We start from the raw sequence: 27,687 nt of genomic DNA, 5'->3' as shown, positions 1-27,687 counted from the left end.
GTTAGAGGATGAACACAAGAGGTTTCATGTCATTAATGCAACTGTCTACTTTAGTACGTTAGAAAATTTCCATAATATAAAGTAAATGATGATGATAATAATGACCAAGCAGACTAAAAACCATCCACTACATAAAATCCCATTAAGTTCATAATAAAACAAAACAAAATAAAAACAAGCAAATAAACCAAAATCCTAAAACCTCACTGGTCACCTTCAAAGAATACTATTGTTATTCTGCAAATTAGTAAATAAGAACCTATCCTGGCTTTTCTCCATAGACTATACTTAAAGCAAACAGCTAACAAATGCAAAAGTTAAGAATAAAAGAATTAGAAAAATCATCATTTTGCAGCCCCTAATGAAATACTAGGTTTAAACAGCCATCATGAAGGGCTACTAAAATCATTAGGTTAAAGGTCGCTGAGGAACTTTATAACTGGTGGATTAGACTAACAACAGCTCAAACTACTATAACCAATCTTAACATAACAAGAAGTGGGATAACCAGATATTACATGACTTCTGATCTGATAGAAATGAACATACATAGGATCAGCTAATTCTAAAATAAAAGTTTAACCAACAGTTTGTAGAAAATATGAGAGACAGAGGAACACGTAATCAGCCAGATCCAGAATATGGAAATTCCACAGGAAAAATGACCCAGTTTCAACAAATAAATAACACAGAAGGAAAAACAGGCTGGTGGAAAGAGAAGAAACCATTACAGATTAAAATGTATGAACCTTGTTTGGATCCAAGTTTGAACAAGCCAACTGTTGAAAATAACAACACAACTGTAAAAAGATATTTCTGAGACAATGTGATAAATCTGCACACGGACTAGCCATTAGATGGCATTAACGAACTACCATCAACTGTTGTTGGGTATAATGATGTTTAAAAGAAAATTATCTGTTAGAGAGTCACTACTGCAGAAATGGTTGAAAGGATAGGATGTCTGAGATGTACATTAAAAAATTCCAGCAGTTGGAGGAGGAAGGAAGGGGTGGTGGTGATAGAGATGATAAAACAGAATTGGTAAAACCTGTTGAGGCCAGGTGGTCACCTGATACTACTTTCTCCCTTTTATGTAAGTTTGAAAGTTTTCATAATAAAAAGTTAAAATAAAGAAAACTGGGCACAGAGGTTGAAGTTTTGTAAAATTCAAACAGCATTTATCTGCTACAGTCTAAAAATGTGCTGATGAGGCAGCAGTCTCTGCCAGTGCAACTACATTAAAATTTTTGTTCAGGTTCTCAGGACAGCCTTCCAAAGCCCACTTGATATAACAGTGTTTCTCAAAGGGGTGCTTTTGATATTCTAAGTGAATCAATTCTTTATGGAATGGGAACCTTCTTGGGCACTGCAGGACATTTAGACACCCTAATGCTAACATTACTCCCTCCAGTCACTGTGACAGCAAAAGGAAACTCCCATTTCTCCAAATGACTCTGGGTGGCAGTGATGAACCAATTCTGTTTAAAAACCACTTCCCTACCCCAGGTACTGCCCATTTTTAATTTAAAAAAAAGACAATAAAGCAGCAGTAATAACTGAATATGACTTTTTCAGATAAAGTAAAGACCACAAAAATATTTGAAAAAAAGGAACTGGCTACTGAAAAGCAATTTTTAATTTAAAAAATAGCTGAATTTGTCTTATTAGTTCATGTTGGGAGTTGAGGACAAAAAAGAAAACAAGTATACATACAGTCAGCATTTTTCAATGACTGCTTCTTTTTGGAAGGTTTGGAGATGACTTTTATCCGCTTGCTGAGGAACACACCAATGTCATCACTATTGCCATAGAACATCTTTACAGAGAGCATGAAGTGCTTTCTCTTGTCTGAATCAGATATATACAATGTTTTGGCCGTGCAATAGTTCTGTGAAAGAAAAGGCAAGTTTTAATAGCACCAAAACCCTGTCAGCTATGTACCTACAACTCAGTATGGCCACGTCTAAGTTTGATCAGACTTAAAGGCAGTAACTCCACAGAAGCGCTGATAAAACCAACTGTGAAAAGTACTGATCTCTGAAAACAAAGTACAAAGTCTTCCTTATCAAGTCTACGAAATACTAACACTGTGTTGTTTTCCCCTCTCAAAAAGGCTTTTAAAAAATAGTCTTTTCTTGTTTTATACAGCTCTACATCTATTTCACAGAATTACCAATGTTATAGCAGTAATTTTTTAAAATAAAATTTTACAGTTAAAAAATTCCATGACTGTCTTTCTGCAAATAAGATATAAAGAAGGCCATCAGAACTCAATTAAATTATGTAAAAGATTTTAGCACTGATCCTTCTCAAAATAGTGCATACAACGTTTTTTCTTATATAGTCGAACACTAGAGTAACCACCCATGAGTCTGAGGAAAACATTATTTTTTGAAATAGCTAACACTTTGCCCAATGGGATAATTCCTATTGCATCACCAAAAGAACTGAATTTAAAGGTACTAGAGAAAACAAACGCAGCAAAGTACTATGTCAGTTTACCAGAAATTAAATTCTGGTAACTGAAAGGATAGTATTAAAGAGTTATAGCACTTGCTATAACTTGCTATAAAGATACTTTGAAATGCTACTATTTCAATTACATATGACAATTCTAAAATCTTTCCTATTCCCTTGATCCCTGTGAATGAGGGAAGAGGCTAAATTATTGATCTATTTTTCCAGATTGGGTAAATAATGCTCAAGTACAGCTTAAGTATTTAAAAATCTGAAATATATATATATATATTTTAAAATCATTGCTCTACTTTAAAATTAGGCTAAACAAGTTTCTTGACTACCTCTGCTGTGTGTTCCTTTTAAAAAGTAGTGCAAATGCCACTCATTTAGAAAATAACTAATGGGCTCTAGGTGTTTAATCTTTAAAATATTACTCACAGCCAATTTTAGTACCAGAACAAAAATCATGCCATACTTTATTGCATTTCTCAACAGCAAAGTTATATAAGAAAACTTAGGTGCCGTCTTAAATATTTTACTCAATTAAGTTTTTATAAATTCAAAAGGGTGATAAAAGTTTTGAGAGGCTTTGTTCTGCACAAGGCAAAGTTAAGATAAAGCTCATAATAGTAATAAGAAAAATTAAAACAACAGCCTTTGCACTCACTCAGCTCCTTTCACTCCAGGATCTCTAAGTGTTCAGGGGTGCTGAACCATGGCCCTGCCATACTTTAAAAAGCTCTGAAAGTCAAATAAAGCCTGAACTATGGAATTATTCTACAACGTAAGACAAAGTCTAGGAAGATAGGTATTGATACACTAAAGGAGAGTACTCCCATGTAACAAAAATAAAATGTGTATCTAAATGAAAGCAATTAAATTCTAATGGCAAAACTTAAAAATGATGAGATCACTTAATTTGAGTGTTAACATTAGGGGATATGATCTATATCAGAAAAGAGAAAATACTGAAATCTAGCATAAATGATAAGGTAGACTGGCAAACAGGAAAGGAAAAAAGGGCAGAGAAAATTGGGTCATAACACAGACACTCAAAGGGCTTTATTTTGTTTGGAAAAAGCAAACATACATATATCTCCTTGGAAGGAAAGGAAATATACCCCTAATTACAAAAGTGAGTAGTTTGAATCCACAAAAAAATTCTAATAAAGCTATCTCAGATACAATTTATTATTTTTTAAAAGCTATAAAGCTACTGACCACAAACTACTCAAATTTCACAAGGAAAAAAAAAGGACAAGTCACTGATTCAGAAAGAGTATTACGGCTTTAAGACGCTAAGTAAATAAAAACTGAAGTTACATTTGCTTCATCATACCAAAAGGCTAAATTAGCTAATAAAATTCTAAAACAGAAAATGGCATATAATAAATCTGTCTATAAACAATGAAGAGTTTAACTTAAAAAACATCTTTCTGAAGACAAGATCTTCAGGCAAGAAAAAAAATCTGCCCTGAAATAAAAAAGAAATACCAAATATAATGCTACAAAAGTTTATAGAAATATCTGAATTGTAGAATTTGAATTATATAAACAAAACAATACTAGCAACATAGGTGTAGGGGATGTAATTCTTTAAAATAAAAATACAAGTGTGCTAATTAGGGAAGTAATTCATGTTGCATAGCTTACCTAGCTCCGACTATGTAAGACAAAAACTGAGGAAATGAGTAGTTAACAAATTAAAAACATCAGATCCAAAATATTGCCAACATATAGTTAAATGTCATGACCATAAAATAAGGGCTGCATATATTAGAACTTTGTTGTAATGAAGATTAAAATAAGGACAAATACCCAAAAATGCAAAATAAAATCCCTCCTTTTTCAATAATGACTAATTGTACCATTCAATGAACAGGCTGTTGAAAGAAAATAACATTACCTTAAATGAATGGAGGTTAAGTGAGATAGGACCAAAGTGCCTCTTTCTGAAGCTCAGCATCTATCCACTGCTTGGTCCATCTTTGCCTACCTGGACCCAAACTTACCTTGTTCCTGTACCTTGATGGTCCAAGCATATGATTATGCTGTTCTTTCTGCCTGGAATGACTTCTGCTGACTCTCAACCAGTCTTATTCTCTATAGACTTCTCTAATAGCATTTCTCATTATAACTAAATATTAACACATAATTCTGGCATACAGACACTGTACTACCCTGTAAGTAGGTGTTTTAAGCACTATTTAATGCTCAAGCTCTCAGGTATTCTCTTCTGCAAATTTCTAGGGCTTGGGGAAAGGATATAATGGCAGAAGTTGAAGAAAGATGTACTAAGCCATTATGCTGAGAAAAGCAAGTGGCGGTGCTGTTTGTTTGTTATTTCCTCCCTTAAAATTGCTGGAAGCTGGAAGTGTTAAAGCAAGCAATGAAGTTCAATTAACACAATTATATACAATGGTAGCTAGAATCCCTGGCTTCTTACTACCTATCTGATCTAATTACCATTCACAGTTCCAAATGTCTAGATGTACAGCTTAGAGACATATCACTAAGACTTTCTATATAACAGAAAAATAGATGAGACAGGACTAAGGCCTATTTGTTCAACCCACTACTTAAATATATCTTTTACCTTGGCTCAAGGGTCATAATTCAGAAATATTTTACACTGCTCTATTTTAAGATGAAACAACCTTTACTGTAGTAAGTTTTATCCCAAACCTAATTTAAAATACATAGTTGACAAGCCTTAATGATAAAAATATAGAGATACAAATGACATAAACATACTCAAATTTGAAGGAGGTTGAAGGCTCCTTATTCTCAGTGCTCATTATCTGTAAAATGACTAAAATTGAATGAGAGTACAAATCCGCTAGCTCACCACCCTCAACCTTGCCCTGCAAACTCCCATTCTTAGTGTCAGCTACAATACAGCAAACACTAAGACATTCAACAAAGACTTACTGAATGAGAAAACAGCTATTTATGCAGTACTTTAAAAGACATTCATGTAGTCACTGAAATCAGAAATAACCATTTTTCAAATTTTAATATCAAGAGAAAACAAAGTAATAACTAATGCTAAGTCACTGAAGAACTACTTTTGAAAACTAAAGGTACAGACTGAAATAACTGCTTTCTAAATCGATAAAATACAATTAGTAAAACTAACTCATAAATTTTATTCCCTAGTAAAGTAATCAAAGAAAATACCTAAAAGTTTGAGTAAAGGTAATCATGGCTGTTCTTGTCTACACAGCATATTTCTGTTCTACACTGAAGCTAGGTAAAACATTTATGATGTTTATAACCCATAATACTTTGTTTCTAGTATAAGACTAAGATTAAATGAGTAGAATAAAACATTATTGAACTATGTATTTTCATTGTTGTTTGACTATCATGCCCCTGTCAGATGGATGAGCAATTAGCCTCCTATACTGGCCCCCAACAGAAATCTGATTCACAGCCTGCTAAAACTGCTAGCAAGCTGAGGAAGCTTGCTGTGTGCCACCTTTAGATGTCAACAGCTCAAGCTCCATGAATCATGACTAAACCACAGCTACTTGAGAAGTTTATTTCTGGTTCTGATTTATATATTCAAAAGAGTGCTACCAATAGCCATAAAAGGAAAAAAAAAATCACCACTACAAAAACAAGTAAGAAAATTGCATTCTGGTACCATGGTTCTCTTTACCTTTCCTTCCAAGTTCAGCTGCTGCATTTCTTGGTCACTATTTCCTATTCCAATAAATGCACATGGTTGAGACTCTTGTTCAGAACAACCATCGCGTTCCATTTGTTCTTTTTTTTTCTTCCATCCACTGCCCATAAGATATACACAAGGAGGAGGGCAAAAGAACCTGAAACAATGAGGGGGAAAAAACACAATGCAATTACATTCAAGAAAGCATTTCCTTTTCTTAAACACATGAATACAAAATCATGCTGAACTGCACAAAGTTAGCTCCACATTTTGGTGAAGTCTTTTGTAATGCAAATAGTCATATCCACAGCACAGAAATCAAGACTTCCACTTCCATTTGTTCAGGTAAGGTTCATCTATATTGATGTTACGCATTCACTTAGCCTAGATATTTTTTAGAGCAGGGAACATCTCTTTTCACATAGCTCAGAGTTTTGAACTACTGCAGTTCAACAAATCCAAAGTACTCTAACGTATACAAAACATGGTATACCATCACAGAATCTGCAGTTACTGATTAACGTCTACTCAAAATGATGTATCATTAATTAATGACATTCTTGGTATGGATATTACTCTTAACTTCATTTGGTAATTAACCTGGAAAACAGAGCAATGCCCAAAGTAGAAAATTTCGAAATACTAATACAACTAAGTAAAAGAATTAAAAGCAAAATGAATCATTGGATTACTATATATCTTACATCCTGAACACCTGCTGTATGTGGATGACTGAAAGAAAACTATACTGTATCCTTTCAACTCACAGACAACCAAGAGATTTGTTTCGCTAGTTGCCAAAAACCCACCCTCACAAATTCTTCCCACCTAGAATAATTTCCTTATAATCTTCTCTTAGTAATTACAAAATATCTACTTCAAATCCTAGCTCAGGCAGGCCCCACATTTTACATAGTTCAGACCATCAATCCAGTCCTTATGTAGGGTGTAATTCCTTTGCTCAATCACACAATGACTTACACATACTTTAAAACATTTATGTCGGGACTTCCCTAGTGGCGCAGTGGTTAAGAATCCACCTGCCAATGCAGGGGACACGGGTTTGATCCCTGGTCCAGGAAGATCCCACATGCCACGGAGCAATTAAGCCTGTGCGAAGCCCGTGCTCCACAACAAAGAGAAACCATCTGCAATGAGAAGCCCTCGCACCGCAATGAAGAGTAGCCCCCGCTCACCGCAACTAGGGAAAGCCGCCCGTGCGCAGCAACGAAGAACCAATGCAGCTAAAAATTTAAAAAATAAATAAATAAAATAAAGTTTAAAAAACATTTATGTCATGTCTCGTCAAGGGGCCTGAAAACTCAAATACCTACTCAAATAGTAGCCAAGTAAATTCAAATAGCAGCCAGGTAAGCAATATAAATGGGTGGGCCAGCTGTACAATAAATAAGCAGAAATATCCCTTAATTACCCAAAGAAGTAGGTTCCCTCCCTTCTTTCTTGAAACACACAGCCCTCATGGTAATTCCCACTTTTTGTATAGCTATAAGCATAGAAATTTCTTTCTTAATCTTTTAAGCCCACTGAAAGAAAAAAAAAAAGAGCTTAACTGCAAAGAGTATCAGCCAATGCTGTGTGGCTCTGATGACAAGGAAACAATCGGGATCAGCAAGCATGTGAGTATACACTCACCCACCCACTCACAGGGCTGAACTATGGGCGTGGAGGCCTAGTGCTGGCCACATCCTCCAACTTCCCAATAGTTGCCTGAAATCAAGTTTTACGTGAAATTCCTAATTTTAAAATTTGGCAAATAATTTATGCCTTTTAACACTTTTTAGGCCAATAATGTACAGACTTAAAAAAATAAAAAACTAAAGAACTGTACACAGGCATGTGTGTGTACATACATACACACAGATACCATCATGCTGGATTTAGCTTTCAGGCCACCGTAAAGGTAGTAAATTGGGAGGCTGGGGTCAACATATATATACTACTATGTATACTAATGAGAATCTACTGTGTAGCACAGGGAACTCTACTCAGTGACCTGTGGTTACCTAAATGGGAAGGAAATCTAAGAAAGAGTAGATATATGTATACATATAACTGATTCATTTTCCTGTACAGTAGAAACTAACAACACTGTAAAGCAACTATACTCCAATAAAAATTAATTAAAAAATAAATTAAATAAATGTAGTAGAGTAGTGTCTACTTGTTTGCTTCCCCCTCAGCACCTACTACAATACTGACTGAATTGAATCAAAATATATGGCACCTACTTTTTGCTCAACTCTACCAAAGACTACTTTAGAGGCAATCTACATACAATTTATAGGAAGTGAGCTGGGTTTATTTAATTTTCATTAATTCACAAAAATTTATTACACCCCTAATCTATACTAGATACTGGGAATATATTAGTAGTTAAAACAAACAAATAAAAATTCTTGTCCTAATGGAACTCAGAGTCTAATAAGAAAGACAATTTTAAAAAGCTAGATGACTAAAATAACATATATACTCTGTTAGCTGATGGTAAGTACTGAGGGAAAATAATAAAGCAGGGAAGGGGTACTTAAAAATGTAGAAGACCTGGGTGGCCAGAGAAAGCCTATTTAAGAAGATGACTTTAAATCATGACCTAAAGCCATGGGTTTCTTGGGTAAGAGCATTTCAGAAGAAGGAATAAATAGCAAGTGCAATGGCTCCAAAGTAGAAAGGACTATAATGGACGGCGGAGAAACAACAGACCAGCGTGGCTGGAGCAGAGACGAGAACAACAGGAGATGAAGCCGGAGTAATGGGGAAGTAGACCTAGCAGGTTGAAGGGGTCAGGCTGAGTTAGGATGAAAATCTTCTGGGGTCTTCTCATATGTATCTAAACCAACAGAAAAGAATCAGAGCAGCCTTTGTTCCTGTATACTCTCTGTCACCATGGACATAGAGGTCACAGCCGAGGCAGTGGGCTCAGTTCCAGGTCACTCCAAGTTTGGAGGGATGCCTGGATTAGCTGGGCTAGTTCAGGAGTTGGCTCAGTTCAAGTCTGCACCACGGATCTTTCTGGCCTCTAATGCTGGGAACCACCCAATACTTACCATGGCACAGATTCAAATATCTAGCTGGCACACTATCAGGAAGTTGAGAAGGCATCAATTTTGGAAGCTTGTCTACTATTAGTATTTTATTGACAGATGTTAAGCCTCCTTAGTAAGTTGGTATATCAGCTATAAAATTCGAAAAGCTTTGTTTTACTATAGTGTACCAAATGTAGTGCTGGTTTTCTCAAGAGTACTGTGATAAAATGGCATGAAACCAACAGGGCATAAAAATCAGACAGGTTGACAAGAAATTCTTTACCACTCAAAACACTGACCTAGGTTCTATATTGAAAGTGCTTTCCAATCTTGTAATAAATGTAAGAAAAATGAAGATTCTTCAACTGCCTCTGAACTAGCCTTATTTTTATATCAACTCTACAACTATTCAAGAAAGCTGTGATGCAAGAAAATTGCAAATCCAATATAAACATTAAGATTATTTCTACCATGTGATGATGAAATCATATTTTAAACATCCCAATATTGTCACTCCCTAAAAATCAGCTAATGAATCAAATCTTCATTTCCAGAAACTTCAGTAGTAATATAATAATCAAATAGAAGATAAGCATCAATACAAAAAAATTTACAGACAAATGAAAGGAAATTAAAGGGAGGAGGGTAAGGAAAAAATGCCACCTAATTAACAAAAGAAAAATTAACATACACCTTTATAAGGTGTATGTGAATCGATGATTCTTTGAATTTGGACAGCTGGTCAATATGTACCAAACATTCAGTGAAAAGTCTGACCAAGTGGCTAGCCTTTGGAGTTTAAGAGCTGCTATAAAAGGACACTTTATGAAACAATGTGCCTTTATTTTCTAATCTAAGCAACTATGACAAACAGTGCTTTTATTTGCCACTTGGTGGCGATATGCACACATTTATGATTTCATTCATTTCCTAGTTCAACAGTCAGTCTTTATTTTCAGAGAGTGATTCAACAAGTTTTTCCTCATATCCTGAGATGAGGTCTGGAAAATACCTTACAGATTCAAAGAAACCTTAGCCCAATATATAAGATTAGACAAAATCCAAACACATCATTTACATTTTTTTATTTTGGCAGAATCATTACCCTTTGATGATTATTCATACTTCCCCTAACACAAAGTTGAAGAAATGTTAATATGTCTACTGGCATTTCCATATCTTTAATAGAAATTTGCCTCTAGACAAAATAATTTTTTCTTTAAGTTTATTTTTCAATTTGAAAAGACCTTCTTCGATTAAAAAGTAAAACTAGCCACTAACATACTAAGTGGGATACCAAATATGTTATGCAAATAAATACTCATCATTAGGCACAAAAGTGAATCCTGAGAATGATTTAAGATTTTAGGATAAAACTTCCTACCCAAATATTTCTAGCATCATTCACTGCAGTTATTTTGTAAGCCAAGATGACTGTGGTCATGTCCCCAGGTTACCTCATGCCTAATGCAAGAAAGAAAGCAGATCTTCCTCTTTCCGCTGCACTCCACTAAGGAGCAAGGGACAAGAATTCTTCCAGTAAGAAGCCCTGCCAGTTGTCCAGGAGGCTGACCTGTGTTAGCAGCCCCTGACGACTAATACCTTTTTAAAATCAAGTAATTTTAATAGGTTTTTACCTTTACTGTGAAACTAGTGTATGTCTCTTCTGGAAATTTTAATAATACAATAAACATAGAAAGTAGTTACTCTGGCTTTTTCATCTTTTTTTTTTTTTTTTTTTTCATTCTTTGGAGTCAGAAGCTTAGATTCTTTGAGCTTTCCTCTGACTGGGGTTTTAGACCCATCAGGCTATACCCCAAATAATAGAAAGAAATTGAAAATAAGGGCAACCATAATAACAGTTAACCATTAAATCACCTATTTTAACTTGATAAACCACTATATCTTTGTATTTTTAACAGTGACTAACAAACAGGAACCTTATCTGGACTAATCTTTTGAGTAGCTCTTCCCCTTCTGTTATCTGCACTGGGCCTCAGTTATCCACCGAAGTATTAAATGACTTAGTGACTTTTAAAATTCCCATCCAAGATGCTTTTGCACAGTACCTGGAACCTTACAGGTTGTGAGAAATAAAGAATAAATGAGTTAATAAATGAATCCAATTGTATTGAACTGAGCAACACTGCCCAGGTTGGCAGCTTATACAATGAACATATGTTTTCCTATCTTCATTAGATCCAGCCCAATCTCACTCTGCTAATGGTAAAAAGAGAACCCCAGACAAAGTGAAGTTTACAAAGTTTGTGTTTTTTAGACATCTTTAGGTTCTTCAGGTACCTTTTCCATCTTCAAGCCTTGCTGTAGATAATTAACACTCAAACATAAAATGCAAGGCTATGAAAATTAGGGAAATGAAAAAAATATGAAATTTGGAATTACAGACCCAGGAGTTTTAATCCTGGTTTTTATCAACTCCGAACTAAAGTGAATCTGGGCATATTTAAAGTCTCTGATCTTTAGTCTCCTCACTCACAGAATGGGGATTAAAGCATGCCTACTTTACAAGATTATTCTGAGGGTTAAAATTTAAAGACATTTGTAAGGCATTTCCAGAACAATGTCTAGCTCGTGACTGGATAAAGGGAAGCTGTTCCTTCTTCAGATTCACTATGAAATACAAGGCTGACCCTTTAGATCCATCTCAAGTAATGAGGGTATTGACTTATGCTGTTTTGCTTGGTTGGGGGGAAGGAGACAATCTCCTATATACACGTGATTTCATTATTGGCGGGGGGGAGGGGGGGAAGAGCAGACAGAACACCTGAATTTCCAGTACCAACTTCATGCAAAAAGGGGTCACTATCTCGATTTGGTTTCTTCGTCCCAAACTGCAGGTACCAACTTCTTCACATATTTAACTCTAAATCAGATGATTTAAGTTCCATTAGTAAAGTAATCAGAAATTTAGTAAACTTGAATAACTAAAAAAGAACACTTGGCAGTATGAGTCCTAAATGCTGTTTTCAGCTGTTCATCCTCTTTGAGGATAACATTATCAACTAAACAGTTTCACCTTTTTTTCAGCTCAGATTTAGAGGACTTTGAGAAAGAGACTATTTAAAATTCTTCCAGCCTATAAATTAATATACTACCTTTCCCTTCTCTTATGCATATGCTAAGATCTCCTTTATCTCACAAATTCTAAGATTCCACTCATTCCTTTCAATCCAACACCCAAACCTGAGTTTTCATTCCTTCTCCCAATTCAGTTTTGGTGCCTTTCTAGCCAATCCAAAAAAATCTTTCATCTTCCCCCATAAGCAGCCTTTGTCTACAAAATGCTTAACACAAAAATGCTGTCTGAAAGACAAAGGCTTGAGAAACTATTAACAAGAAAATTCCAGGAACCAAGTGAAAAAACAAATAACAAAAATCCACAATTATATACCAAAAATGCTGAAATTTTAAAAATACTAAGACAAACACTAAATATTAAAATCCCTATTATAATTTAATTTTGGCTAATCTGATTTATAGGTCATTTCTGTAGTGCCACATTCATGTGGTATGAGTACCAGCTCAGCTTTGCTGGGTTTTTTAACCTGAATAGGCACAGGGTCAGGGTGGAGAGGGCTGGGAGTACTTTTCTTCACAATCACTGCATAATTCAATTTGGGGGTCTGTTTAAGCCTTTTTCTTTTTAAAATGGTACTTTTGGGGTCACATTTCTTTATAAAACTACATTTTCCACCGAAAGGAAAGCTACTTTTTGAATGAGCTAATGTATCACAGAAATACTTAGAGAACACCATGCAGCCCCAAATAAAAACTATGGATTATTTCATTTTGTGAAATCACGGATTTAACCAGAGGATCTTTACTAAATAAGCCACAATTTACTTTGTTTCTCCCTCTTCAATAGAGACAAATCCCCCATTTTTCATTTTGTACTTGCAAATTAACCCAATAGAAACCATCCTCTTACTTGTATATTAATACATCACTTGCAAATTCATGATAGCCATTATTAGCCATTAATTATCTACCAGAAAAACAATAATCTTACCTTTTTTCATTTCCATATGACTTCTGTGCAACTTTTGCATGAAGAATAAGTACTGTTTGATCCCCTCGCTCTTTTAAATAATTTCGCATAGCTTCCCTAAAATAAAATATAAATATCACCATTACAGGGGTAAGATTTAGAGTATTACTATGCTCTATAATGAGAATACTTAAGAATATGTTTCAAACAAGCAACTCCAAAAATGAAAACAATAAAGCAAAACAAACCCATGAACTAAATTTAAAGAATATTATACAATGGGGAAATATATACTGCTCATCTTCAACTCTATTCTTTGTTCTTTGAAAGAAGCTGTCCCTCGCTCTTGGAATTTATGATACAACTCAATTAAACCACAATTACAACTTAGAGAATAACTAGAATCACTATGTACACTGCTAATTAGGCTTTAAACCCTTTATAAAATTAATGCATGCAATACTTTTGTATTTAATAATCTGATTCACTACCACCACTAGCCCCTCTCCTCCAGCTATTAGAATGAGTATTTTTTACTGAATACAAAGCCATAAGAAATCCTTAGGTCATACAAATTTATTATTACATGTTCTTAAAGTAACAACCCTACAAAAGGACTAAGAAAGGGCTACCATTTATATACAGATACATAATTACTCTCAAGGATGTTACTAAACACATAAAGTTAATAAAAGCTAATGCAAATTAGTGAAAAACAATTAAATTTTGGAAAAAATACAATGTTAATTATTTCAAGCACAAAATACTCCAACTATCTATTTATTATGCAAGTGTATAAAAAATTCAATGTCTTAAAAATATTTATTCACCCAATTATTTTGCTAAGCAATATAATAGAGTATGGAGAACACAAGGTCTACATAGATCAAACTTTACATTTCTGAATCAGTAGAATCCCAGTTCTTGAGATGTTTAACACATTACAAAATAAAGCAAAAGTGCTTCAAAGGCAATCATCAAGAAACTTTTAATAAAGTGAATGCTATTTTTATTTATAAGTAAAAGACAAATGTATAGGGGATAGCTACAGAATAGTAGTAAGTTATTAAACGTGGGGAATTCTAGACTTCTGGCACTTTGAAACTAAGTGGCCTGGGGCAAATTTCTTAACCTTATCTAGCTTGACTTTCTGTATCTGATAATAACAATAATGCTGACATAACATAGAGTGGTTGTGGGGATTAAATGAGATGACAGCGTTTATGTTTAGTGACTGAAAACCTTTTGGCTCAAGGCAGGAATGGTAACACTGGAATCCAACAGATTGCACATTATTCCTTACCACTGTAACAAAGCTCAAAGTCCAGTAAAGACAGCAAAAAATGTTTGGAAAACAAATTGTAATGAGATTCATGTTCCAAATAGAGGTATGACCAAAGAGCTCCAATAGGGAGTGTCTATGTAAAGGAGGGGAGGGGTGATAAAGGACCACTCCTAGGAAAATTTTCTTAGAAGAGCTAACTTCTGAAGGAAAAGGAATAGTCACAGTAAGTGGAAGGAAGAAAGAGTAGGCATTCCAGGGCCAGGGAGAGAAGTATGGACGAGTAGGAATGACCCTGCAAATTTGGGTACAGCAAGAGATTCAGGCTGAGGAGTAAACCAGCCACAAAAAAAAATAGTAGCTAAGATTTCTTGAGTGTTTACTATGTGCCAGGCCCTGAATAAATGCATTATTTCACTTAATCCTCATAATCCAAAAGGTAAGTATTGTTAATACCATGCTGAATGTCTTGCAATTAATAAATGGTAGTCAGGAAACTGAAACAAATTCTCTAAAATTCTAAAGTGAGCCATGGCAGTGAATAAAATTGAGAAGTTGGGTACAGTCAAATTGTGAAAAGCCTATCAAATCCCTTGAAAATCTGACATTTGTAAACTTAAATACTAAGTATAAAAGTTTAAGCTAATTCAAATATCACCCTATGATAAGATGGTGATAAAAGTGGTAGCAGGTAATAAAAATTTTAAGACACCTAGAAAAAACTTAAAATAAAAAAATCCATCTCTTTGAGAGTTAGGAAAAGATCATCATTTAATTTTATCTCCACTCCATTATAGAAAAACACCATGCTGTGGAAAGTGGATTTTCAATCTACACAAAAGGCAATGCAAGATCTTGAGGTTTCTTTTAAACATACAGTTAATTTTCCTTTATAGTTAATTCTAGTGGTGAAATAGAGAAGGGGTTTTAGAAAGCATAGAGAAAAGACAAACTTGAAAAAAGGCTGTCACACCAAGAAAGAGGTAATAGAAGACAGTACAGGAGAAGACAGGTTTTAAGTCTTTTGTTTCAGGAGAAGCAAGTGTTAATAGGTTCTACTGGACAAATGTCAACTCTGAAGTGCCCCAGAACTCCAAGCTGGAAGTATTTAATAGGTTGTTGGAAACAACCATCTGTAGTTCCAGAGAGGAATCTGGGCTGGAAAAGTACGGTTCATTGGTATACACAGTTCATAAATAAAGCCATGGTAGTCAATGAAGTCTCCCAGAAAGAAAACACAGTGATAGGAGAGTCAAGAAGAAGATGTATAAAAGGAAATGAAGAACCGGTAGGGGTAGAACTGAAACTGTCTATTAGATGCTATGGAAGGAGACAACCTCAAAAGAGGGGAACAATCAAAAGGTAAGATGCTGGAGAGGTGAAGGTCACTTTAATTTTAGCAAGAAGTCTAACAGCCACCAGTTAAAGCCTCACAAGTTATTTGTAAAATGAGAGGCCATTGTGATGCCTAACAAGTAAGAAAAGAGCCATAGGTACTATCTGGAAATACCCTCTAGGGAATGGAGAAAGAAGCTGACTATGTACAATGATTGAAAATCGGTATTGAAGGACTGGCTAATGTTGAAATCCATAAATGATAGTGTCAAGTCCCACTAACATTCCAAGGGAATAGAGACAGCACATTCTCAAACCTGCTGGGTACTGGACAAGAGGTGCAGTGTGGAGAGGATAACGATTAATAAGGGATTTGAGGTGTTACTAAGTCACGTAACTGACCATAGCATTCAAGGTAGATAAGAAAACAAAAGGTAAGCCAGAAGAAGGTCAGTATCTTGACAAAACTGGCACAGAAGCCCAGTCACTGGCATAAAAAGTGAAAAGTTGCTATATACTTGAAAAAAAAATTTTTAAGAAACCATTTTAAATATATTTCCCCACGCTGAATTCTATTTGCATTTACAGTCTCTATTTTATCATTTAGCAATTACTTGATATGTTGGTCATATTTCATGTCTTCTTTCCTTGTCTTCCCAAAGAGTATGCAAAGCCTTTAAGACACACTATTAGGTACATTTTAGAAATGGAGGAGGGGTTAAGCAACTTTCCCAAGATGATACTGAAGTCCCAGGATTCAAGTTTAGGCAGTCTGGCTTTGGAGGACAAAATTAATACTATCAGATACTTTTGCACTGGTATTATGAGCAGTTTGGGTATGAAACAAACAGGGAGAGGTCTGAATCTTGACGCCTGTCAATTACTAAGCCTGAGTTTTCTCACCTGCATTTTTTTAAAAAAAAAAAAGACAGTAATAGCTCATATTGTGAAAAATATTTTAAATTAAGTACCCCCACAAACTGACAAATATCCAGTGTCAGTAAACTCTACCTATTATTATTATTTTCTGAGAACAATAGCAGGAGGGAGGGGGAGATAGAGGTCGGAAGACTTACACTGAAGTTTAAGGGCAAACTTGAAAATGACCTGGAGGTAAATCGTCAGGTGTCTCACCTGCCTTGCAAGGCACAAGTTTTTGCAAGCATAATAGGTAAGCTGCACTTTTATACATCTTCCCATTAAAGATTTATTGAGAACCTATTACATCCCAGGCACTGGTTATTGTGCTAGCTGAACTGTTCACAATAATGATTACGACAAAAGATTACAGATCTCAAGGTATTTATGATGAATGCAAGATGACAGCTCTAGTTTTCCTTGTCTTTTCCCTTCATATTTATAATACAAATTCTCGAAAAAAGCAACTAGAACCTTAAGTAACCATTAATAATAGTTGCCCTGTAGTAGTAATTTGCCGAATAGCTTCTTTCAACAAGAAAAAATTTTCCTTTGTTAATAGAATATCAAACATTAAAATTATGTTATCTGGCAGTTAAAGGTTGACAGTTTTGTTGTGCACCTTAAGGAGCCGTTAAAAAAGATACAGGCAATATACTCAAAAGAAACACAATTAAAAAGTAAAGACCATGGAATGACAGCCCATGTGCTCTTCATTTAGTCTAGGGTTTGGTTAATTGAATAGGGTTTCAATTTCAGCAGTGTTGACATCCTGGGCTAAACAATTCTTTGTTGTGAGGGAGCTGTGCTGTGCATTGGAAGGTGTTTAGCAACATCTCTAACTTCTACCCATTAGAAACCAGTAGCACCTTTCCTACAGTTGTGACAACCAAAAATGTCTCCAGATATTGCCAAACGTCAGAGGGGTAAAGGGGGAGGTCACCTGGGTTGAAAACCAGTGGATTAAAGAAAACCAAAACTGTTCCAACAATAAGTTGAGAAAATCACTCAATGTCTTTTTAAGAAAGAATGAGGGAAATTTTGTCATTTGAAGACATAATATAGGTGCTGTAAAAACGTTACCAGTAGAATTACTACTTTGTATTACTGAATTGTTAAAAAACAGTAACAACAAAGCTAAAACTCATAATTTGTTGTAAGTTACTATCTAACAAGTTTTGAAGCTTATGTATTCTTTGTTATTTCATTTAATAATTCCTTATAAAATATTCATTCTGAATGAAAGCCAATTAACAATTATTTGAAGAACACCATGGAGCAACTATTTTTGAAAGAGTTTACTCACTTAAAACACATTAGCTTAAATGTTTAGAAAATCAGAAAATTTTACCAGCATTTTTACTCACATGAAAGCATGGCAAATGCCATTCTAGTTTGACATGTTTAAACTATCACCATCTTCGTCAAACTTCTGGCTCTTTTTTCCTTTATAAACGTCTTTTTTTTTTTTTTAATATCGCAAACAAAATTCACAAAAAAGAACGTCCTTAACAGTGTTAACCCGTTTTTCTGAAAACAGAACCCTTACTTCCTCACCACATTCATATACGCCGCCATGATTAGGCCAAGGGGCACATAAGTGATTTAAACCAGATGTACATGTGCGTGCACATGTTGGGGGCTGGGGGGAAAGCATTTGAGCTGGGAGCTAAACATAGCCAGTCCCAACTACTCAAGGAATGAAGTGGCCCACAAACTTGGAAAGTCCAGACAGCCATCCTTACAGATAGGATCAGTCCCTGTACTACTCAAATTGGAATTTTATCACTTGTAAAATCCAAATAATAAAGGTTCCAATGTGAACTGTCTTCTGGTAAAGAAACCTAGTTTTGTTGTATCAAGTGTGCCCAAAGTAATTCCATACACACACCTCTGTACCTGCAAACATTTTAGAGAGCTGCAGTGTATACTTTGAGTAGTAGGCCACAGGTCAGCAAACCACACTAGCAGCCTGTTTTTGTACTCTCTAGGAGCTAAGAATGCCTTTTACATTTTTAAAGGGCTGTAAAAAAGAACAGAAGTCTATGCAACAGAGATAGTATGCAGACCTCAAAGCCTAAAATATGTACTACTTGGCTCTTTACAGAAAACATTTGCTGACCCCTTCATAAGCAATAAAAAATAAAATAATTTTAAAAGAAAAGTTGCAAAACTGGAATTTCCCTGGTGGTGCAGTGGTGAAGAATCCGCCTGCCAATGCATGGGACACAGGTTTGATCCCTGGTCCAGGAAGATCCCACATGCTGCAGGGCAATTAAGCCCGTGTGCCACAGCTACTGAGCCTGCGAGCCACAACTCCTGAAGCCCATGCACCTAGAGCCCATGCTCCACAACAAAGAGAAGCCACCGCAATGAGAAGCCCACGCACCGCAACAAAGAGTAACTCCCGCTCGCCGCAACTACAGAAAGCCCACACACAGCAACAAAGACCCCAAACAGCCAAACATAAATAAATTTATTAAAAAAAAATTTGTTTAACTGTGTCAGAAAAACTGTGCTTTTAGAACACTATCTAAAAGATCATCCTCTAAATAACAACACACTTTTTCACTGTTGTTTAAGTTGGAAGATGGGTGTTAGGATAGAATAGGGTAGGTTTAAGAGATTTTTTTTAAGGGAAAGAAACCCTCTCTGAATTGAAGTGTCCAACCTCCATACACCCCAATGAAAAGTGATATAAAATTCCTTATTTATTCATTCATTTATGGCTGTGTTGGGTCTTTGTTGCTGTGCACGGGCTTTGTCTAGTTGTGGACAGTGGGGGCCACTCTCCACTGTGGTGTGCGGGCCTCTCTCATCGTGGTGGCCTCTCCCGTCGCAGAGCACAGGCTCTGGGCGCCCAGGCTTCAGGAGTTGTGGCTCGCAGGCTCTGGGGCACAGGCTCAGCAGTTGTGGCGCACGGGCTTAGCTGTTTCGTGGCATGTGGGATCTTCTCGGACCAGGGCTCGAACCCGTGTCCCCTGCCCTGGCAGGCGGATTCTTAACCACTGCGCCACCAGGGAAGCCCTAAATTATTTTTGATCAAATACAAGACCCTAAAATTTTCCTAAAACGGAAAACTCTTTAAAGGAGAAATGAGGAAATATGGTGAAAAAGAGCCAGATGGGACCTAAACTTGCTATACTGTCAGAAGGGAAAATGTCCTGACTTTTGAAATTAAGGTTAAATTTTTATCACAGAATTGGGAATTGATTTTACATTCCAATTTTCTGTTTTATTCAAACTGTTTTACTAAATTGCTTTATACTAGCTTTGATAATAAAGAGTAAAAAATCTAAGTTTGCCCTCTTTAAGAGATTTAAACAAATAAAGCTTACCTAAATTCTCCCCTAGAAGACACACTCATTTCTTCTAAGGTATTTTTAAAGGGTAAAATGCTACTAAAATTTTTTACAGCTTTACTGAGGTTTAAATTGAAATACAGAAAAATGCATTTATTTTCAAGTGTACAATTTGCTAGGTTTTGGCATATGTATACACCATCAGCACAATCCAGAAAGACAGTCATCATTCCCAAGTTTCTGTCTCTCCCCAACCCCAAGAAACCACTGATCTACTGTTATTATAGATTAGTTTGCATTTTCTACAATTTTATATAAAATTGTACTTTCTCCCGACTTCTTTAGAAAATTGGACATAATTATCCTAAGATTCCTCTATGTTGTTGCATGTATCAATAGTTCATTCCTTTTCATTGCTAAATAGAAAGCCATTGGAGAATATACCACGATTTGTTGGTCCATTCACGTGTTGGTGGGTATTTGAGTTATACCTATATGGCTATTATAACTAACACTTCCACAAACATCTGTATTCAGGTCTTTGTATTAATACATTTCCATTCTTCGTAACTGAATATGTAAGAATGAAATGGCTAGGCCATATGGTAGGGGAGTTTTAACTTCTTAAGTACCATTTTATTGCGCTTCACTTTATTGCACTTCACAGATATTGTCTTTTTTTTTTTTAACAAATTGGAGGTCTGTGGCAACCCTGCATCAAGCAAGTCTTTCAGCACCATTTTCCCAACAGCACTATTTTTTAATTAAGGTAAGTACTTTTTTCCCCCAGACATAATGCTATTGCATTAGACATAATGCTATTACATTATAGCGTAAACATAACTTTTACATGCAACAGAAAACAAAAAAATTTGTGACTTTTTCCCCCCAAATCAAAAGAGCTTTTATTGCATCTTTAAAATATCACAAATGAGTCCGAAGAATCATCTGGCATCTTGCTGTTTCTGTAGCCAGACCACTCAAATATTATTCATCAGCCTGCTGAACTGTTTCTTTTTTCAGAAACATAGATACCATCCAAAAATTTTCTGACATCCTTGTTTTTAACTGTTGGGGCTTGCTGAATCAAAGCAGCTAAATTTTACACAAGTTCAATGTCGTTTCCTTCAAGAATCAACTCATCTTTCTGGACCTGATACTGAACAAGCAACGCCTGGCCTCATCCAAACCCTGAGGATGTATTTTTCACCCCCAAAATTTTGGATTTCAACAAGAGAACCATTCTCCTGAATATCAACATTGATGGGGAACTGAGCATATACAGACCTCATAACAGAAGTCCAGTGTAAGACCCTTGATCATGTTCTGTATACAACTACAGACAGTGCAAACAGTCGCCAGTTCCCTTCTATTTCCCCACCATTTGTGAAGCCAGAATGTCTTCTTTTTCTTTCCAAGGAGACTGAGTTCTACATTGATGTGACTGAAGTCCCTCCACAGGGTGCCTCTAGAAAATTTGTGTGTCTTGCTTGTTTTTGTCTAAAAGCTGTATAATTTGACATTTTACATTTAGGTCTATTTTGATCTAATTTTTGTATATGGTTCCAGGTATGAATCATAGTTATTTTATGTTATGTAAGTGGTGGGTGCATATGGTTATCCAACTGTTCCAGAATCCTTTTGTTAAAAACCCTTTTAGCTGACTAAACTGCCTTTGTACCTTGACTGAAAAACTTATCTCAAGAACAATTTCTGGCCACTATTCTGTCGCAATGATCTACTTGCTATCTTTAAACCAATACCATCCTTGATTACTGTAGCTATCTAACAAGCTTTGAAATCAGGTAGTGTTAAGTTCTTACTGCCCTTTTTCAAGGTTGTTCTGGCTAGTCTAAGACATGTGCATTTGCATCATAAATTTCAAAAACAGCTTGTCAACTGCTATAAAAAAAAGCCCATTGGGATTTTGATTGGGATTATGTTGAATCCATAGATGAATTTGGGAAGAACTGACACTATTGAGTCTTCTGCTCAAAGAACATTTATTTAGGACTTTTCAGCAATGTTTTGTAGTTTTCAGTACATAGTTTTTGCACATCGTGTGTCAGATATTTTCCCCTAAGAATCACATATTTTTTGATGCTACTGTTTTTTAAATTTCAATTTCCCACTGTTCATTACTAGTATAAAAAACGCAATTCATTTTTGTATGCTTTATATGTTGACTGTGTAGCCTACCACCCTGTTAAACTCACCTATTAGTTCTAATAACTTTTTTTTTTTGGAAGATTCCATAGAGATAATACTGATGTCTACAAATAAAGTCAGTTTTACTTCTTTCCAATTTAGATGCCTTTCTTTTTCTGGCCTTACCCATACTAATTAGAACCTCAAGTACAATGTTAAATGGAAGTGGTTAAAAGTGGACACCCCTGCATTGCTCCTGATCTTGAGGGAAAACATTCAGTCTTTCACAAGTATGGTGTTAAATGTAGTTTGTTTATAGGTAACCTTTATCATAATGAGGAAATTCCCTTCTATTCCTAGATTGATGAAAATTATGATGAAGAATGAAATGTCAAAAGCTTTTTCTAAATCCCTGAGATGACCAAATGATTTTCCTTTTTTGTTGTTAATGTATTAAAATGACATTGATTGATTTCCATTTCTGAGATAAATCTCATTAGATCACGATGTATCATCCTTTTAATATATTGTTGGAGGACTTCCCTGCTGGTGCAGTGGTTAAGAATCCACCTGCCAATGCAGGGGACACGGGTTCGAGCCCTGGTCCAGGAAGGTCCCACATGCCATGGAGCAATTAAGCCCATGCGCCACAACTACTGAACCTGTGCTCTAGAGACCGTGAGCCACGACTACTGAAGCCCACACGCCTAGAGCCCCTGCTCCAAAACAAGAGAAGCCACCACAATGAGAAGTCCATGCACCACAACGAAGAGTGGCCCCCGCTCGCCGAAATTAGGGAAATCCTGCGCACAGCAATGAAGACCCAATGCAGCCAAAAATAAAAATAAAATTTAAAAAAGAAATAGATCAAAAGAAATACTGTTGGATTCATTTTGAAAAACTGTTAAAACATTTTATATCTGTGCTCATAAGGAATATAAGTCCACAATTTTATTTTATTTTAATGTCTTTGTCTGCTTTTAGTAACAGGGCATCACTGTCCTAATCGAATGAACTGGGAAATGTCCTGCTTTCCAGTTTTCTGGAAGAGTATGTATAGAACTGGCATGATGTATTTCTTAAATGTCTGGTAGAATTCAATAGCAAAATCATCTAAGCCTGGAACTTTCTATGTGGAAGATTTAGAATTACAAGTTCAATTTCTTGAGATATAGGGTTATTCAGGTTATCTATCTGTTTCTTCCTGAGTAAGCTTTGGTAGCTTGCCTGTTTCAAGGAATTTGTGTTATCTCTTCAAAAGTTGTTGAATTTATCGGCAGAAAGTTATTTCTAATATTTGCTTGTTATCCTTTAAATATCTGTAGAATCTAAAGTGATATTACCTTTCTCATTCTTGATGCTAGTAATTTACACAGAAACAGATTTCTATTTGATATGATTATCCTTCTGCCTGAAGGATTTCTTTAACATTTTTTGTAGCTCAGGCCTGTTTATGATTAATTCCTTTTCAGTTTCTTATGTCTAAAAATGTCTTTATTTTGCCTTTGCTAGGTATAGAATTCTAGGTTGCCAGATTTTTCCCCCTTGAGTACTTTAAAGCTGTTGTTCCACTGTCTTCTCCCTAACAAGGTTTCAGATGAGAAACCTCTGTCATCCTTATCTATATCTTTTTTTCCTCTGTATATAATTTATCTTTTTTTCTCTGTTGCATTTAACATTTTCTCTTTATCACTGACTTCAAGCAATTTGATGATGATGTGGTTTAAAAAAAATGATAGTTTTTGCACTTGGGATTCACTGAGTTTCTTGGAACTGTGGTTTTATAGTTTTCACCAAATTTAGAAAATTTTCAGCCATTATGTCTTCATATATTCTTTTAGTCATACCTTCCCCTTAAATGACTCCAATTACATGTATATTGGTGTATTTGAAAATAAACCACAGCCCATTAATGATCTTTTTTTTTCCAGATATTTTCTCTGGGTGCTTCATTTTGGATAGTTTCTATTGGTATGCCTTCAAGTTTGCTAATCTCTTCTTCAACAGTGTATATCTGTGATTAATCCCACCAAGTGTATTTTTTCATTTAAATACTTCAGTTTTCATCTCTAGAATTTGCTTTTGATCTTCCCTTTTTTATCTTCCAGGTCCTCTATTTAAGTTGTTCAACCTCTCCTCTAGCTCAGGGATCTACAATTACAGCCTGCATGTCGAATGCAATCCACCGCCTATTTTAGAAATAAAGTTATACTCCAGTATACAGAAATGTCCATTGGTTTACACATTGTCTGAGGCTGCTTTTGTGCTACAACAGAGTTAAGTAGTTACAACAGAGGCTGTTTGGGTCACAAAAATACCTACCATTTTACCCTTTAACAAAAATTTTATACACTCCTGGTCTTAGCTTCTTTTTTTTTAAAACATCTTTATTGGAATATAATTGTTTTACAATGGTGTGTTAGTTTCTGCTTTATAACAAAGTGAATCAGCTATACATATACATATATCCCCATATCTCCTCTCTCTTGCGTCTCCCTCCCACCCTCCCTACCCCACCCCTCTAGGTGGACACAAAGCACCGAGCTGATCTCCCTGTACTATGCATCTGCTTCCCACTATTTATTTTACATTTGGTAGTGTATATATGTCAATGTCACTCTCTCACTTCGTCCCAGCTTACCCTTCCCCCTCCCCATGTCCTCAAGTCCATTCTCTACATCTGTGTCTTTATTCCTGTCCTGCCCCTAGGTTCTTCAGAACCACTTTTTCTTTTTCGATTCCATATATATGTGTTAGCATACTGTATTTGTTTTTCTCTCTCTGACTTACCTCACTCTGCATGACAGTCTCTAGGTGATCTTAGCTTCTTAAACATAAAGAAGACAAATGTAATAACTGTTTTAATGTCTTTGTCTAATTTTATCATCCGTGTCTTTTCTGGGTTGGTTTTAATTGACTGATTTTTCTTATTATGAATTATATTTTCCCTACTTCTTTTTACAACTGGTTATTTTGATTAGATGTTAAGACACAATGAATTTCATCACCTTTTTGAGTGCTGCATATTTTTTATTCCTTTAAATATTCTTGAGCTTTGTTTTAGGACACAGTTACTTAGAAAAAGTTTTATCCTTTCAACCTCGCTTTTAAGTTTTGTTAGGCGAAACCAGATCAGCATTTAGTCTAGGCCTAATTTTGTACCACTACTGAAACAAAACCCTTCTGAGTACTCTTGTTGATGCGCTGTGAATTATGAGATTTTTTTCCACTTTGGCTATTGGGAACAGGCACAATTCATAGTATTGAGGGAGCTCTAGGAATTCTTTCCTCTAATTGTTTAGGTTGTTTTTCCTCCCAACCTTCGGTAGTCTCCTCACACCGGTGGTAATCAATACTCAGCTTAAGACTAGAGAGGACCCTCTGTAGATCTCTGGAACTCTGCATAGCTCTTTCCTCTCCAGTTCTCTGCCCTAAGAGTTCTGGCCACCTTAGCCTCCTTATAGTCCCAGCTCTACCTCCACAACTCATGGTGCTTACTAGGCTCCACCTGGATTCCCCTTCCCTACATCATATACTGGAAACTTTCTCCAGGCACTAAGCTGAGGCAATTGTAGGGCTCACCTCATTTGTCTCCTGTCTCTCAAGGATCACTGTCCTTTCTTGCCTGCCATTCAATATCTTGAAAACCACTGTTTCATATATTTTGTCCAGGTTTTTAGTTGTTTTAGGCCGAAGAGTAATTCTAGTCCCTGTTACTCCATCTTGGCTAGAAGCAGAAGTCCTAAAAGCTACTAAAATTTTCCAAACAGGGAAAATTGCTTAAAGGGTAAATGGAAAATCATGATAAAGTAGATGGGACCTAACTATATTATTGTTTATATTTAAGGAAAGGAAAGGAAATTTTACATATGCAGGTAACTATTCATCAAAATATATTTTATCGGGGACTTCCCTGGTGATCCAATGGTAAAGAATCCACCTTCCATAGAGTCTGTCATACAGAGTGAAGTAAGTCAGAAAGAGAAAAACAAATACCCTATGCTAACACATATATATGGAATCTAAGAAAAAAAAAAACAAAGTTCATGAAGAACCTAGGGGCAAGACGGGAATAAAGACACAGACCTACTACAGAATGGACTTGAGGATATGGGGAGGGGGAAGGGTAAGCTGTGACAAAGTGAGAGAGTGGCATGGACATATATACACTACCAAACGTAAAACAGATAGCTAGTGGGAAGCAGCCGCATAGCATAGGGAGATCAGCTCGGTGCCTTGTGATCACCTAGAGGGGTGGGATAGGGAGGGTGGGAGGGAGGGAGGCGCAAGAGGGAAGAGATATGGGAACATATGTATATGTATAACTGATTCACTCTGTTATAAAGCAGAAATTAACACACCATTGTAAAGCAAAAAAAAAAAGAAACAAAAAAAGAATCCACCTTCCAATGCAGGGGACATGGGTTCAATCCACATGCCATGGGGCAACTAAGCCGACGTGCCACAACTACTGAGCTCACGCGCCTCAACCAGAGAGCCTGCGTGCCACAAACTACAGAGCCCACATGCTCTAGAACACGTGCGCCACAACTACAGAGCCCATGCGCCCTGGAGCCTGTGTGCCACAACTAGAAAAGAGAAGACCTGCACGCCACAACGAGAGAGAAGCCCGTGTGCCACAACAAAAGATCCCGCATGCCTCAACGAAGATCCTGTGTGCCACAACTAAGACCCGACACAGGGCTTCCCTGGTGGCGCAGTGGTTGAGAGTCCGCCTGCTGATGCAGGGGACACGGGTTCGTGCCCCGGTCCGGGAAGATCCCACATGCCGCAGAGCGGCTGGGTCCGTGAGCCATGGCCGCTGAGCCTGCGCGTCCGGAGTCTGTGCTCCACAACGGGAGAGGCCACGACAGTGAGAGGCCCGCGTACCACAAAAAAAAAAAAAAAAAGACCCGACACAGCCTAAATGAATGAATGAATGAATAAATATTTTATCGTTAGGAGTCACTTGAACCTATTGCTGCTGGTAATGCAATTAAAATATTTATCTATTAAATTTTAAATTTCAAAATGCCTATATATGTGAATTAAGCAATTCCAGTTAGAATTTCAAGATATATAAAAATAATTGAAAATACATTTACATGGTCCTGTGAGATAAGTTATATTTTCCCAGCCCACTTGATCTGAAATACACCTTAAATTTTTTTTTTTATTTTGAATTTCAGGCATACAGGAAAGTTACGAAAGCACAAACAATTCCTAGTCCCCATTTCCCCCAGACTCTCGAATGTTAATATTTTACCATATTTGTATATTATGGGTTTTTGTGAGGGTTTTTTTTGCGGTACGCGGGCCTCTCACTGTTGCGGCCTCTCCCGTTGCGGAGCACAGGCTCCGGACGCGCAGGCTCAGCGGCCATGGCTCACGGGCCCAGCCGCTCCGCGGCATGTGGGTTCTTCCCGGACCGGGGCACGAACCCGTGTCCCCTGCATCGGCAGGCGGAATCTCAACCACTGCGCCACCAGGGAAGCCCTATATATTATGTTTTT

At 36.3% G+C, this 27,687-nt stretch overlaps 1 protein-coding gene and 1 pseudogene across 5 annotated transcripts in view; both read right to left on the bottom strand.

Annotated features, from left to right (window-relative positions):
* LOC111170864 (recombining binding protein suppressor of hairless) overlaps positions 1-27,687 on the bottom strand; it is a 236,837-nt gene that overhangs the window by 14,869 nt on the left and 194,281 nt on the right. For all 5 annotated transcript variants that reach the window (XM_022566471.2, XM_022566457.2, XM_022566463.2 and 2 more), the window contains 3 exons: positions 13,211-13,306; positions 6,128-6,293; positions 1,717-1,891 (listed from right to left, as the gene is read on the bottom strand). In XM_022566471.2, coding sequence (XP_022422179.1) covers positions 1,717-1,891; positions 6,128-6,293; positions 13,211-13,306 — 437 coding nt within the window. The remainder of the gene's footprint in view (positions 1-1,716; positions 1,892-6,127; positions 6,294-13,210; positions 13,307-27,687) is intronic.
* LOC111171582 (large ribosomal subunit protein uL6 pseudogene) lies at positions 13,317-24,344 on the bottom strand (annotated as a pseudogene).

The sequence above is a fragment of the Delphinapterus leucas genome, chromosome 5 (assembly GCF_059928025.1).
Source record: "Delphinapterus leucas isolate spDelLeu-1000000601 "Yukka" chromosome 5, BTC_Dleu_Yukka2, whole genome shotgun sequence".
Classification (NCBI taxonomy): domain Eukaryota; kingdom Metazoa; phylum Chordata; class Mammalia; order Artiodactyla; family Monodontidae; genus Delphinapterus; species Delphinapterus leucas.
The sequence above is the reverse complement of the archived record's forward strand: the minus strand, read 5'-3'. Positions and strand labels throughout refer to the sequence as shown.